The sequence below is a fragment of the Diabrotica undecimpunctata genome, chromosome 2, assembly GCF_040954645.1.
Source record: "Diabrotica undecimpunctata isolate CICGRU chromosome 2, icDiaUnde3, whole genome shotgun sequence".
Classification (NCBI taxonomy): Eukaryota; Metazoa; Arthropoda; class Insecta; order Coleoptera; family Chrysomelidae; genus Diabrotica; species Diabrotica undecimpunctata.
Genome location: NC_092804.1, coordinates 121172095 through 121185671, shown reverse-complemented (window position 1 = coordinate 121185671; position 13577 = coordinate 121172095). Strand labels below are relative to the sequence as shown.

The 13577-nt window shown below is 33.1% G+C and overlaps 1 protein-coding gene across 1 annotated transcript in view; it reads left to right on the top strand.

Annotated features, from left to right (window-relative positions):
- The window catches only part of LOC140433434 (equilibrative nucleoside transporter 1-like), a 33525-nt gene that overhangs the window by 11918 nt on the left and 8030 nt on the right, over positions 1–13577 (top strand). The window contains exons 4-6 of the mRNA XM_072521439.1: positions 1784–2016; positions 6136–6313; positions 11091–11212. Of these exons, the coding sequence (XP_072377540.1) occupies positions 1784–2016; positions 6136–6313; positions 11091–11212 (533 nt within the window). The remainder of the gene's footprint in view (positions 1–1783; positions 2017–6135; positions 6314–11090; positions 11213–13577) is intronic.

The window sequence follows — 13577 nt, the reverse complement described above, 5'->3', positions numbered from 1 at the left end:
AAATAAAGGAGCGATGCTTTCAATATTACAGATAATTTAGCCAAAACTATACAATACAAAGAAAGGCAAAGCACTGGCCAATGGTAATATTTTTTCCTCGTATCTATCGCAAATACTCATTCTTATGAACTGTGGCTACTGAAATATTCTGATTAAAATAAAAACATTTAAGTAATCTTAAATTGTTTGTTTTATTACTAGACTTACCATGAACAAATAACTTGTGAAATTAAATATTTTAAGCGTTTAATATAGTCCAAATTTCAAGTCCATACTTACACAATAAAAGTATATAGGAAGTTGGTGTCAATATAATACATTACTCGATAAGGACGCCATCGATTGCCATGCCGTTGCTGGCAAAATAGTGAGTAGCCAAAACTAATGGCATAAGTCAGCTTACATACCATTACACAAGAAGAGCTCACTTAAAATAAATCTTACTTCTATAGATACCTGATTAACAAATAGGGTTCTTGCCTGAAAAGGGAATGGAAGCGTAAACTATAAATGTCCTACAAATAAGAGAAAAAGCATAGAAATTTGATGTTAAAAGCTATTTATACACTAAATTGTTAGATTTCTTAAAGTAGAGAAGGATCTTGTTCGTCTTGGAAAATGTGGGAAACCCACAACATCTAATTGTTCTTTTTAAAACCCTATGAAAAAAGTTTTGTAAAAGTAAAAGTAAAAAATGTTTTTTCAAAACATTTAGACTAAAACCTGTAAACAAGAGAGGCTCATAGTCAATGTTTAAAAAACACAAATCGTTAACTTTACAAAAAAGACAGCCTTACAAGGCCAAAAAACGTCAGTGCTGGGAGGAACAGAGATTCCATTTGTCAAAGAAACAGAATACTTAGGGGTACTTTGATTATAGGCTTATATGGAATACTTACATACTGAAAACTGCAGAGCAAGCTATTATGTTCTGGGGAAGGATGTATGAAAAAAATTGGGAGCTATAACCTCAAAATAACCCTTTGGTTATACACAAGGGTTAATAGACAAATGATAACTTATAGGTCTGTGACGTAGTGGATAAATAGCAAGTGTGAGCAATAAGGCTGCTAAGTAATACACCAAGGTAAGCACGTCTGTGTATTATGGTGGCCATACAAATAACTCCTTTAGCGGCGTTGGAAGTCCTGCTGAACTTTCCACCACTCTATATCGTTATTAAGGGCGAAGCCAGATCTGTGATGCATGATGTGATGCTCTGACAATATAAAGTTAATCGAGGTGTTATAATCAGATGTAATGGGGCAACCTATCGATGCAACAGCTACGAGATATAGCTTTGAAGATAAATTTAAAATTTATAAACCAGGCAGAGAAGACTAAAGGAAGGTGTTACCATACAAGAAGAAGCTACCTGGTATCCTTATGGCTAAAAAATATCTAAGGGTGTAGGAGCCGGTATAGTAGGGACAAAGCATGGGATACGCTTTCCGGTAGTATAAGGAGTCACAATTTTCCAAGTTTAAATAACGGCAATCCATTACTGTGTGGAAAAAATAGAAAGGCCAAAAAGAACACAACATTCAATTTTTATCCTTGCAGATAGCCAGGCAGCGTTTAAGGCACTTAATTCTGTAGAGGTCACTATATTTTTAATACAGTGAGAGTTTTAATTTGTGAAACATTTTATAACATAAATAAGTTTATTAGGTTTTTTAAAGCTCTTATATTTTCCGTTTGACCGTCCATTTTTATGACCGTTTGTAAAATCTTTATATAAAAAGTTAATATTCCCATTGTTGTCTTAATCTCTGTTCTTTAGGTGCCAATGGAGTTTACCAAAACAGTATATTTGGGTTAATAGCAAAATTGCCCGGCAAATACACAGCAGCAGTCATACTGGGAAACAACATTAGTGGAACCTTTGCCTCTATCGTCAGCCTAATATCTAAACTAAGTACTCCAAATCTAAAACTGGCTGCAATATGGTATTTTATTATGGCTCTTTTTGTGCTTTTGTTATGCTTCGACACGTATTTTGCCCTTCCTTTAAATGTAAGTATCAATAAAAAAAGGTAAGTGAGCAAGGTTATATAACATTTCCTTATTTTTTTATATTCTCTATATATTTAAATTTTATGACAGAGTAAGGGTTTATACTGATTTAACAAATCTTTATTCAAGTAGTATATTCAGTGCCCCTTTTTAAACACAATTTTATGTTGAACGACAAAATATAAGCGTTTTCATGAGGATGCTAGTATAATATAACTTCAACCCTTTATATGTTATGTATTTATAACTTTAAACGTTTTTAGTATTTAAGTAACTTATACAGGCTTTACTTATATATCATTTTGCTTTAAATAAATCCATTGTTTAAATTATCTAATCACACAGCTTATTGAGCCAGGTCTTAAAACTCTTCTTAAAGATAATTCACACAGGAATATACAACAGATGTGAAAGAGACATTAGCGTCACACAGTTCCATTTCAGACAAAGATTTGGCACAAGAGAAGCACTATATAGCTTAACGGTCCTACTTCAGAAATGCAAAAATCAGCAAACAAATGTCTTCCTATGCTTTACAGATTACCAGAAAGCTTTCGATTCTGTTAATCATTCAGAATTAGTAAGATTGCTCCAGGAACATTCGATAGATGAGAATGACCTTAAAATCATAAAGAACCTTTATATGAATTAAGTGGCATCTGTGAAAGTAGGACTAAAATCTACATCATGTAGAATCATGGGGCTTGTGTTCTGTCACCTCTCCTTTTTAATCTTTACTCTGAAACGATTTTCGATAGTACCTTAAGTGACACTGAAGATAAAATCAAAATCAACAGACAGACTATTAGTTCTCTTCACTATGCTGATGATACAGTCATAATAGCTGATAGCCAAAAAGCGCTACAACGTCTAATAGATAGAATAAACACTGAGGAGAACGACTGGGCTTGAAGATTAATATAGACAAGACGAAGGTAATGGTGTTTTTTTTTTTTTTTTTTTTTGTGGCATTGACTTTCGTCATTCAGCCAGTCTCGAAAGGTATATTCCTTAAAAAAGTATACACAGATAAGTACAGATTATTTCTCTCAGACAAATGGACAGCGATATCCCTAAAACGAAATAGACGAATAATTTATAGAAGAACACGTCGAAGGAAAATACAAGGACACTCGCTTCTCGTCTAGGGGTCCGTCAAGACATTTATTTTAACAGACAAACAATACTGGACCACGGATAAGGTATTGTTACATATAGGATAAACAAAGGGTACAAGTCTAACCCTATACACGCTCATGAAAATGTTCATGAACGAGTACCAGATTTATAAAGCTATGCATGTGTCTGACAAAAATTCTATAATTAAATTATATATTGTTACAGAACCTATGGCTAACAAGGACTGTATATTATATGGAGCGTATGTATTGCATTTAGTTAATTTTGTACACAGGGAGTTTGAATGCTGAATAAATTTAGGACATTCAAAGAAGATGTGATCGAGGTCACCTAGCTTGCCGCAATGTTTGCAAATATCATCATCGATGACTTTAATTTTAAATAAATGGCATGGGTAGCATGCATGTCCAAAGCGTATTCGATTTATAGTAGTAATATATTTACGAAGAGCTTTGAAATTCTGAAACCAGGTTGTTTGAGGTAGAGTTGGTTGTAAAAAGGTATACCTTTTATGGTTTGTAGAACAGTAATGTTTCCATTGCTCTTTCCATCTAAGTTGCTGATTTTTTTTGAAAATCGTAGTAACATCTGATGTGTTAAGCATATATTTCAACGTAGAGCCAGTTGTTACACTCATTTTAGCCAAGTGATCTACATATTCATTGTGTTTGAGGCCAATATGTGCTTTGACCCAAATAAATTTTATGTTGACTCCAGTCGATGATAAATGATACAATCGGTCTTTTATTTCAAATATGTAGGGGTTGCTAAATGTTGAGGGCAATTCAATGTTTTTTATGCTCTACAAAACTGAAAGGCAATCTGACAGAATTAAGATATGTCTATTACAGGTGTTTTTAGCATATTTTAGAGCTTCAAGTATAGCTATTGATTCCGCTGAAAAGATTGAAAATTCATATGGTAGTTTATACTTGAATTCTACGTTTATAGCAGGTAAAAAATATGCGCATCCAGTCCCTTCTGTTGTTTTTGATGCGTCCGTGTATATTACTGTGGCTTCCCTATAATCCTGCAGTAGAGATATTAGAAGATTGCTACTCATAATGGTGTTCTCACTATAAGTAGGTATTATAACCTGAGTTCTGTGGAATAAAGATTAGTAGTCTAAGCTTCTGTCAACCATGTCCAATTTCTTGAAAAAAGTAGGATTTTCTTCCAATATTTGTTTGTAAGATCTGACTCGTTAAGTTGACGGACGCTCGAAAATAACTGGGAGTTAGTTAATAGAATTTTAAGAAGGCTTTTTTTACTTAAAAAATTTCTTCTATTTTCCAGGGGTAGCTCAGCGGCTTCAACATATAAGGGTTGTATAGGGGTTAATCTCTTAGCACCCAAACATACCCTCATAATAGAATTTTGAAACGTGTCGATTTTTCTTAAAAGGTTCTTAGAGGCGGAACCATAAAGTGTAGCACCGTAATCTAGAATAGATCGTTTATATGCGCGATAAAACAACAAGGATGTTTCTACATCGCAACCCCACCACGTTTTAGTTGTCATTCTGAGGAAATTGCTGCCTTTGTTACAACTATCAAGCATGTACTCTATGTGTTGTCTTCAAGTTAACTTCTTATCCAAAATAAGGCCTAGATATTTGACATGATTTTGAAGCTTAAATCATTGATCGTTCAGAATGATATTTTCATTTGTAGGAATGTTATGTCTTGTGAAGATAGATACTACTGACTTTTCTATAGATAAACTGAGACCATTCTCTAAGAACTATGAAAAAACGGATTCACATACTTTGCTAAGGCTTTTTATACAGGTTTCATATTTTTTGTTTTCTGTATAGATGCAGAAATCGTCGGCATACCGTACGATTTTGAATGAACTGTTATTTATTTGGATGTTATGTATGTCAGAGCTGTATATATTGAATAAGATTGGAGATAAAACTGAGCCTTGTGGTATACCTTGATAATTATATCGCGGTCCAATTAGCTTGTTATTATGATCTCTTACATAGATGATCCTCTTTGTGTAAAATCCAATTATTGTATCCACGAATGCGATTGGCATATGAAATAAATTAACCATTTTATTTCTTAAAGTGGACAAGCAAACTGATTCGTATACTCCCTCAATATCCAAGAATAGTCCTGTTAAATAGTTGTTTCTGGTTAAGGTATTTTGTACATCTACCAGAATGGTTGTTAGAGCATCTAGTGTTCCAAAGCTTCTTTTATAATCAAACTGATTTTCTGGTAGCAAATTATTTTTTTGTAACCACCAATCCAGTTTAAATTTTATGAGTCTCTCTAGAGTTTTAAAAACACAGGAAAGTAACGATATTGGTCTGTATGAATTTGCAATATTTGGATCTTTACCAGACTTTAGGATAGGAACCACAATGGCGTTTTTAAATGAATAAATAACGATGTTATTTTGAATGATGTCATTAAATACCTGTAACAGTAGATCTTTAGCGGCTCTTGGTAGGTTGATTAACATAGGGTATTTGATTTGATCAATCCCTGGGGAGGCATTATTGCAATTTTTGAGAGCGAAATCTAATTCAGATTTAGTGAAAGGTTTCAACAAAAAGTGATTGGATTGGTGGCTTTGTTCGGATTGGTTAGAGAAATATTGAACCCAGGGAGGAGAAACTTTATTAAAGAAGTCATCTAAAACTTCATTGCTGAAAGGTTTTATACTATTCTGCGGTTTTCGATTCATTTTGTTGGCCTGTGACCATATTTGCTTAGAAGAGGTATTTTTGTTTAAATTGGAGCACCATTTGATCCAACTGGATTTAGCTTACCAATTTACCAACTGGAATTAGCTTTAGTTACCAATTCCAACGGTAACTTAAATAGTTATTTTAAGGATACAAACAATTGTGTTTGTGTTTAGAATACAGCAAAAATTGAGTAGCAACTTTATGGAAACAAAGCTTTGTTAATCTCTTATTCGCCAATATCTATATTAGATAAGTCAGATTTTTTTTTGTTTTAGAAATACTACCGATTTTACGATGAACATGAAAAGCAAGTAGAACAGCAAGGTAAAAGTTCCAGTGGCGAAACAGAAAGACCTCCTTATTGGAAAATTACTAAGCAAGCATTTCCCCAGTTGGCAAACGTATTTTTAGTATTTTTTGTAACGCTTGCGGTTTTTCCAGCTCTTCAAGCAGGTAAGGATCTAGATTTAAATAAAAAACACAGGTCATATTCAATATACACATAACATAAAAACTTTTTTACGAATTTAAAATATAAAATAAGAAATAAAGAAATATGACGTCTTACAATTTTTTATAAAATTATTAATTAATTTAAGAATTATTCGATCAAACTTAATGAAACAGTTTTTATGTTTCACACATTTGCCGTCCACGTCTGCAACCAAAAAAAAGATCGTTAAAATATGACAGTCCAATATGATTTCCGAAGTGGAAATTGAAACTTCAATAAACTTATTTTAAACTTCAATTGTGGCTTATTCCCAATAAAAAAGCAATTAAAACTCAAAAGAAGTGCCCTGTAATTCGATCATGACTGCTAGTGAATTGAGACACATTTGAAAGGAAATTTTTTCTTTTACTACTCTAGTGCAATTTCCTGATCCAGACCTCCTGCAAAATGTTAAAGGACATGTAATAGAAAAAGCATCAGAAGCTGTAGGACATGAACTAATAGATACATAGTAATATATATATACATGGCGTTTGACCAACTTAAAAGAGAAAATAATGAAACGTGGATCAAATATACTGTATAGTAGTCTAGCTTACTCTCCCAAATTTTATTATTCTAACCTTTGGGGAAGGGGGAGTAGGATCAGTAGTAGTGAAAATTTAAAACCGCGACTAAATTCCACTGTTGTGTCAGCCGCTATCTTCATAAGCAATCAAAATTGTATAAAATATAAATACGAGGTAATTTAATAATCATACTAAGTCACTATTTTCCCCCTTAACTCGGAAAATATCGACCGCAAGAAATAATATTCTAAGAAGAATTTATAGGAAATCGTAATTGTAATAGTTTAAGTCGTTACGATTTTGTCCACAAGTTAAAAATGGCTAAAATATTGAATCAAACCAATCCCTGCAAGGTCTTAGGCTCCCGTATTTAACGCATACATACGACCTCCAATAATAATTTTAGCAAAAAAATTAAAGATCAAAATTAAAAAAAAGATCTTTCTCTTCATTTTTGTTTATATGCATTTATGTCGTTAGGGTAAGAATCAACGAGATAATTTAATAATTGTGCTTACCTCGGCCTTTCACTATTTTCCCCCATAACTCGAAAATATCGACGGCACGAAAAAATTTTCAGAAAAGAAATTGTACGAAATCCCAATTACAACAATTTAAGTCCATACCATTTTGTCGAAACGATTAAAATGGCCGAGATATTGAACAAAATTAATTCCTACATCATCAATTTTCGTAAGGTCTTACGTTCGCGCTTTTACCGCACAAGTACTTCAGATATTAATTTTAGCAAAAAAAAGTGAAAGAGGCCCAAATTGTATCAAACATAATTCTGTTCTTTTTTTATTTATTTCGCTGCAACCACAAGGGTAATTAGCGACTAAAAAATTTAATACAGGTAAAGTAAGAGAAAATTACAAAAATTGATACAGTCCTGAGTCTTTAACATAACTTATTGTGTTTTTTAATGTTTATGTTTTTTCCTAAGGCTTGCTTTATATTATTTGGGATAGTGTGCTTCCCTCTTGCTGCTTCATATATTTTGAACCGAGTTGGTATATGCTCCACGGAGAGTGTTACTTGACAATTCTCACACATTGGCGGCACAGTCCGCGCAAAGATGCGTTTATGTGTCAAATCACTGTCCAGCCGCAAACGCTCTATTCTCACTTGGTCGTGTCTATTCGCTGTAGATTGGAGCCACGGTTTTACTAATTTTTCGATTTTCTTGAATTTATCTTGCGATGTACTCCACTTATTCCACCACGCACTTATTACTTTATATTTTATTTCTAACTTGAAGTCACCAAAAGAAACCTCTTTAATAAGAATAGGGTTCTGTCTAAAGGATGCTAAGCGGGCTAGTTCATCTGCTACTTCATTTCCTTGTATACTTGAATATGATGGAACAAACATAAAGTCAACAGTGATCTTATTATTCTTTAGAGGAATTATATACCGACGAGTCGGAATCTTCTTCCGACCATGAAGTTTTCACTGCAGAGAGTAAACCTATGTGTTTGCCAAGTTTTCGTATTGATTCGGTGCTTTTGGTTTTCATTCTTTTGTCGATGTAGTATGGATGTAATTCCGTTAGAAACTTTATAATTGCATGGGAGTCTTCTGAGTACAATTTTGTTACGCTGATTATGTCTTTTGATCCCTGTATATTTTCGAATAGATCCACTAGTTGACCGAAGCTTAACAATTGCTTTTCCCTTTCTACATATTCTCTAAATGGTTCTAGTAATGTTTAAAAATTTGGTATCTCATCTCTTAAGTTTTTGTCATCAGTTTTGGTTTTTTTCTTTAATTGAAGCTTAAGTCTTTCAAAGTTTTCTTCGGCGGGTGGCGTGATTGTATCTTCTAGGGTTCTTTTTCCGGTTGCTTTGTTCGAAGTTATCTGGGGTTTGTGAGAATTCATATGTGTATTTTTATTTGGAGGTAAGTGTTGACGTGTTTCGGGTGAGGATGATTTATATTTTTGGGTATAAGAGGATGACTCAGACGATGTAGGTGTTGCGATTGTAGTGTTAACTGAAGAAGTGGTCTAATGTATAGATGTATTTTGTAGTGAGCATTGTTGGGTTTAGTTTATTCATAAATTTGAGATTGCAAATTTTTGTACTGCTGTTTGAGAAGACGTAGTAAGTGTGGAGGAAGTGGTATTTGAGATTATAGGAGTATTTTGTACATTATCTTGTTGAGTACGATTTACTGATGAATTTTGTCTCATTTCTGTTTGCATTGCACTATCATTGTGAGGATGGTTAGAAGTTAAAATATTTGGACAATTAGCTGCCAGTTAATTTGCATTTGAAACATGTTTCGTTTTGGGCTATAAATATGCGGTATGATGTTTGTTCCAACTCGATAATAAAAGATTCGGGTAGTACAAAGTTGTCTAGAAAAGGTGAAACGAAAATTTGTCTTTAAAAGCTTAGAATATGACTGAAGGCAGGATTAGTTGCTCCTATCCGTAGGTATGATATGTCTGAGAGAGGATTTAAACCTAGTTTTATTGATTCGTCAATTATTAAGTAAGAAGGTATGCTTCGACATGCATTTGACAGAATTAAGCGGACTGATGGAGTTATTAATCTTCTCGCTTCTAGTATATTTCCATTTACTATTATCTTCTTTGTTTCTTCTGTGAATTTATCTACTAGGTTTTTAGATAATAGATATATGCATATTCTACCGAATTATACAATTCTCTAGAGAGTTAAATAGAATAGCTTGATCTCTGTTTGGGATTAATATACTACGTGACTGACTAACTGGTTTTGAGTATCATGCATTTTGTGGTAGCTGACTGGAAGATGACATCTTTTAAATGGATTTAAAATCCGACTAAAACCGGTGCTGTTTTACAGCTTTCGCTGTGATACCAGCTCATGGAAATTGGATAATACTTATAACTAATTGCAGTAACTAATTTACTTAACTATCTTAATCCAAATAGATGAAAAAGTTAAATTTTATCTACTCAGGATTCCAATATTCAGTATACCAATCACTTTCACTTAGTTTTTTACTTAATTACTTTTAAATTTACTTCATTATTTACTATTTAACTACCACAATAAATGAGTGTCTAAAACACGTCTTTCTCGCTTGATGGTCAAATATCGACCTCTCTTTTCATTTGTGTTTAGATATATTCCTGTCTTAAAGTAAACAATAAACCAGATAATTGGATGCTTCCCCCCTTTCACTATTTTTCGCTTTAAAGCGGAGAATATCGACCGCACGAAAAAATTTGTAAAAAAGAAAGTGTGGGAATTCAATTTCAGTCCTCACCATTTTTGTCTAAAAATTGAAAATGGCAGAGATATTGAAAAAAAATGGTTCGCCTTTTTCATTTTAAAATTCAAGATGGCGGCTAACGCAACAGGTGGATTTAGTCGTGATTTTGAATTTACACTACTATTAACAACACCTCCTAAAGAGGAGTTAAGGAAAGAACAATAAAATTTCAGGCTAGGTTAAGCTTGTAACTTGTACATTTGACTATATGTCTGACTATATGTCAAATGTAGCAAGAATTATTTGTAGTTATAGAGTCACCACCTAGATTACTGGGTGCAAATTGCTTAACAATAGAACGACACCTCAGTCGTGTAACTATAAAACAACACTTGAGATTGTTGATTTTCTAAACAGCTATGACCTTGAAAATATCTGCGAGCCGGATCGTCCAGTATTATGAAAATTTGTATATACAATAGAAGCGTTCTACTTTGTGCATGCATGGCCATAGCCAGATAGATAATCCAATACCTCTACTAATTTTATTGCTAGGGCTTCGAATAGCTCTTTCTTAGGTGTAGATACGTGAATGCAAATTGTACAATGAGAAATTAGAAAAATAAAAGTCTTATCCATATTATCCCATTACTAAATGGGGTAATATGGGATAGAAAGATTCATCTACATAAGACAATACTTAACAGGAACATAGTAAGAAGTATCCTTACTCACAGCTCAGATATATAGCCAATAGAATACAAACAAAAAAATGCGAGAAGCTACTGAAATGGACTACCGAAAAGGGACAGTAGAAATGTCAAAAATGGAAAAAGATGCAACGATTAAAAGAAAAGAAAGTATGTGAGTAATGCAAACAGTAATAGATGATGAAATAAAACAACATGTATGGTTTGGTTATGTACGAAGAATGCATAATAAAATACCAAGAAAAATAAGATATTAAGCAGTATTATAGTTAAGTTTTTTTAACTTTTAGGTATTCAGAAAAGTAACAAAAACTTCTTTGTTTCTGACTATGTTTACGTAGATGTTATGTGCTTCTTGACATTTAATGTATTTGCAATGATTGGTTCTTGGTTGCCTACATATGTTATATGGGTAAGTTTTTTAACGTAGTTATAATAGATTACAGTCATTACATGAAAGATGTATTAAAAATTATTTTTAAAAGTGTTATTATAGGTTAATAGTAGATATTATACAAAATGGTTGATATTCTGTTAACACTTTCATTACTGATTTTACTGTAGCTAAATTAAACTGTTTAAAATAACTTTAATGATATTCGTTGATACTTGAGACCTAACAAAACGATTGATTTTTTTTACGTTGTTGCGTGTCCTTGTATCCTTAGAAAGGACATGGGACACATATGTCTCATTAATGTTAAATGGTGGTATAAATAAATCCCATCAGTAAAGAAACAAACTTGTATTCAAAATAAAAAAAAAGTAAAATAAACAAAGGACAATATTTCTTATGAATGATGTGGTAAAAAACAATTTTTATAGAGTACAATGTGCCTCTATAGTTGCATAGAGGCACATTGCACGCTGTACAAACAGTCGTAGTTTAAGTTTCTGATTTATTTTGTGAATTTTCTCTAGAATCTAAACATCTAAAGCATCTTCTCCTAGTAGGTATTTGTTGTGGCAAATGGTATTTAACGTTGATCATCTGTTTTTGTCGTTTAGATAGTTTTTCAGAACTGCCACTTATTTGTCTTTTCACATTCATTTTCGATCTTCCTTATTTAATTAGCTGTTCTGCTGGTGGCACCAAAAAATTCAAAAGTGAAAATTTTGTATTATCTTGTTGTACACTTTTTTTATGCAAATCCTTGTAAATAGTCCAAGAATTTACAGTAGCGTACATAGCTAATGTATACAAAACTTTTCTCCACCATTTCGCAGATTTTCAGTCTATATCGTATGTGCTAACGATCGGCGAGATCTCCCATAAAATTTTTGTAAAAAATAATTGCTTCTGGAAAAGAGAACTCAGTTTTTCTCCAGTTTCCATCTTTCTGTTGATAATTTCAACAGTTTTGTACTGTGACAATTGGACATCAGCATCACTTCTTTCGCATCTGTATATTTAGTCCCTAAAATTCCTTCGGATGAAACTAAAAACTCCATATCACTCCTTAACATTTTGTTATTTTCAAATTTGGCTACATTTATCTGATTAGCCATATATATTTCTTAACATGGAAAATTTAGAATGTTTAGTAATTTAAACAAAGCGAAAAATCTATCAAAGCATAGAAACACATCTGGTCACCGTATGGTGTTGGCTAGAGTTTGAACAACTCGTTCTCCTACAGTTCCAGTAGTTGGTGTGGATTCTTTTCCCAAGTAAATATTGGAATCATATATTATATCCTGTGAAAGAATTTCTTCGTTGCCGCATTTTTATACCTCTTTTTACTAACTTCATAGAAAGATACTGCTTTAGGGCAGATCTTTTCCTTTGAACTTAGTCATTGATTCATCGATGGACTAATGGGAACTCTCCGTCCTCGCCTTTACAAAAGTTTGTTTCAAACAAGAAACCACTTCATTTATATAGTATGTTTTTGATGTATTACCATTTCTTTCAGGATTTTCTCTTGAAATAGCTTTTTCATGAGGGAATTCGAAAGTAATTCGTTTTGTAACCAGTATTGTGAGATGATCAAGATCCCAAATCGCCAGCTACGACAAAGAACAGGAGTGGCTGATGCAGTAGAGAGAGTAGCAACACTAAAATGGAACTGGGCAGGTCACGTGGCTCGAATGACAGACAATAGATGGACAAAGCGGATATTGGAATGGAGACCAAGAGATGATGCCTACCGAAGTAGAGGTCGTCCACCAACACGTTGGACTGACGATCTAAAACGTTGTCATAGGAATTGGATGCAAGAGGCACAAGATCGAAATAGATGGAAAATTATGAGGGAGATCTATGTCCAGCAGTGGATAAGCGAAGATTGAATGATGATGATGATTGTGAGATAGATGGTACTTTATTGTAACACATAACCATAGTACAACCAATCATTGTCATCATTTCGTATATTAATGTTTTTTGCGTGCTCAATTATATATTTCTCTTTTTTAAAAGTGCTGCTGTTCTTTTGTTTGTGCAGGAAGCAAGATGCATAAAAATAAACTACGCGCAAATAATTTTAGAAAAATATCAACAGAACGAGAACTTTTATCAATATTTAGTACTGTTATCCCATTAATCTCGGTAGGAATTTCTTTTTTCGGGCAAAGGTTTGTATTTTGTATATTCCATCGTGCAGGCAATTTATTTCATTTAAACTCATCTTCAGATATTTCTGCGTTAACAGGACTTTCTTCGTCGGAAGCAGTGATGTGTACATTCACATGGCCAGGAGTATTCTCATTTACTTTAGCAGAATCTCAGGCAGAATCGTCACCAAGTACATAATCAGACTCTGAGGCTGCGGACT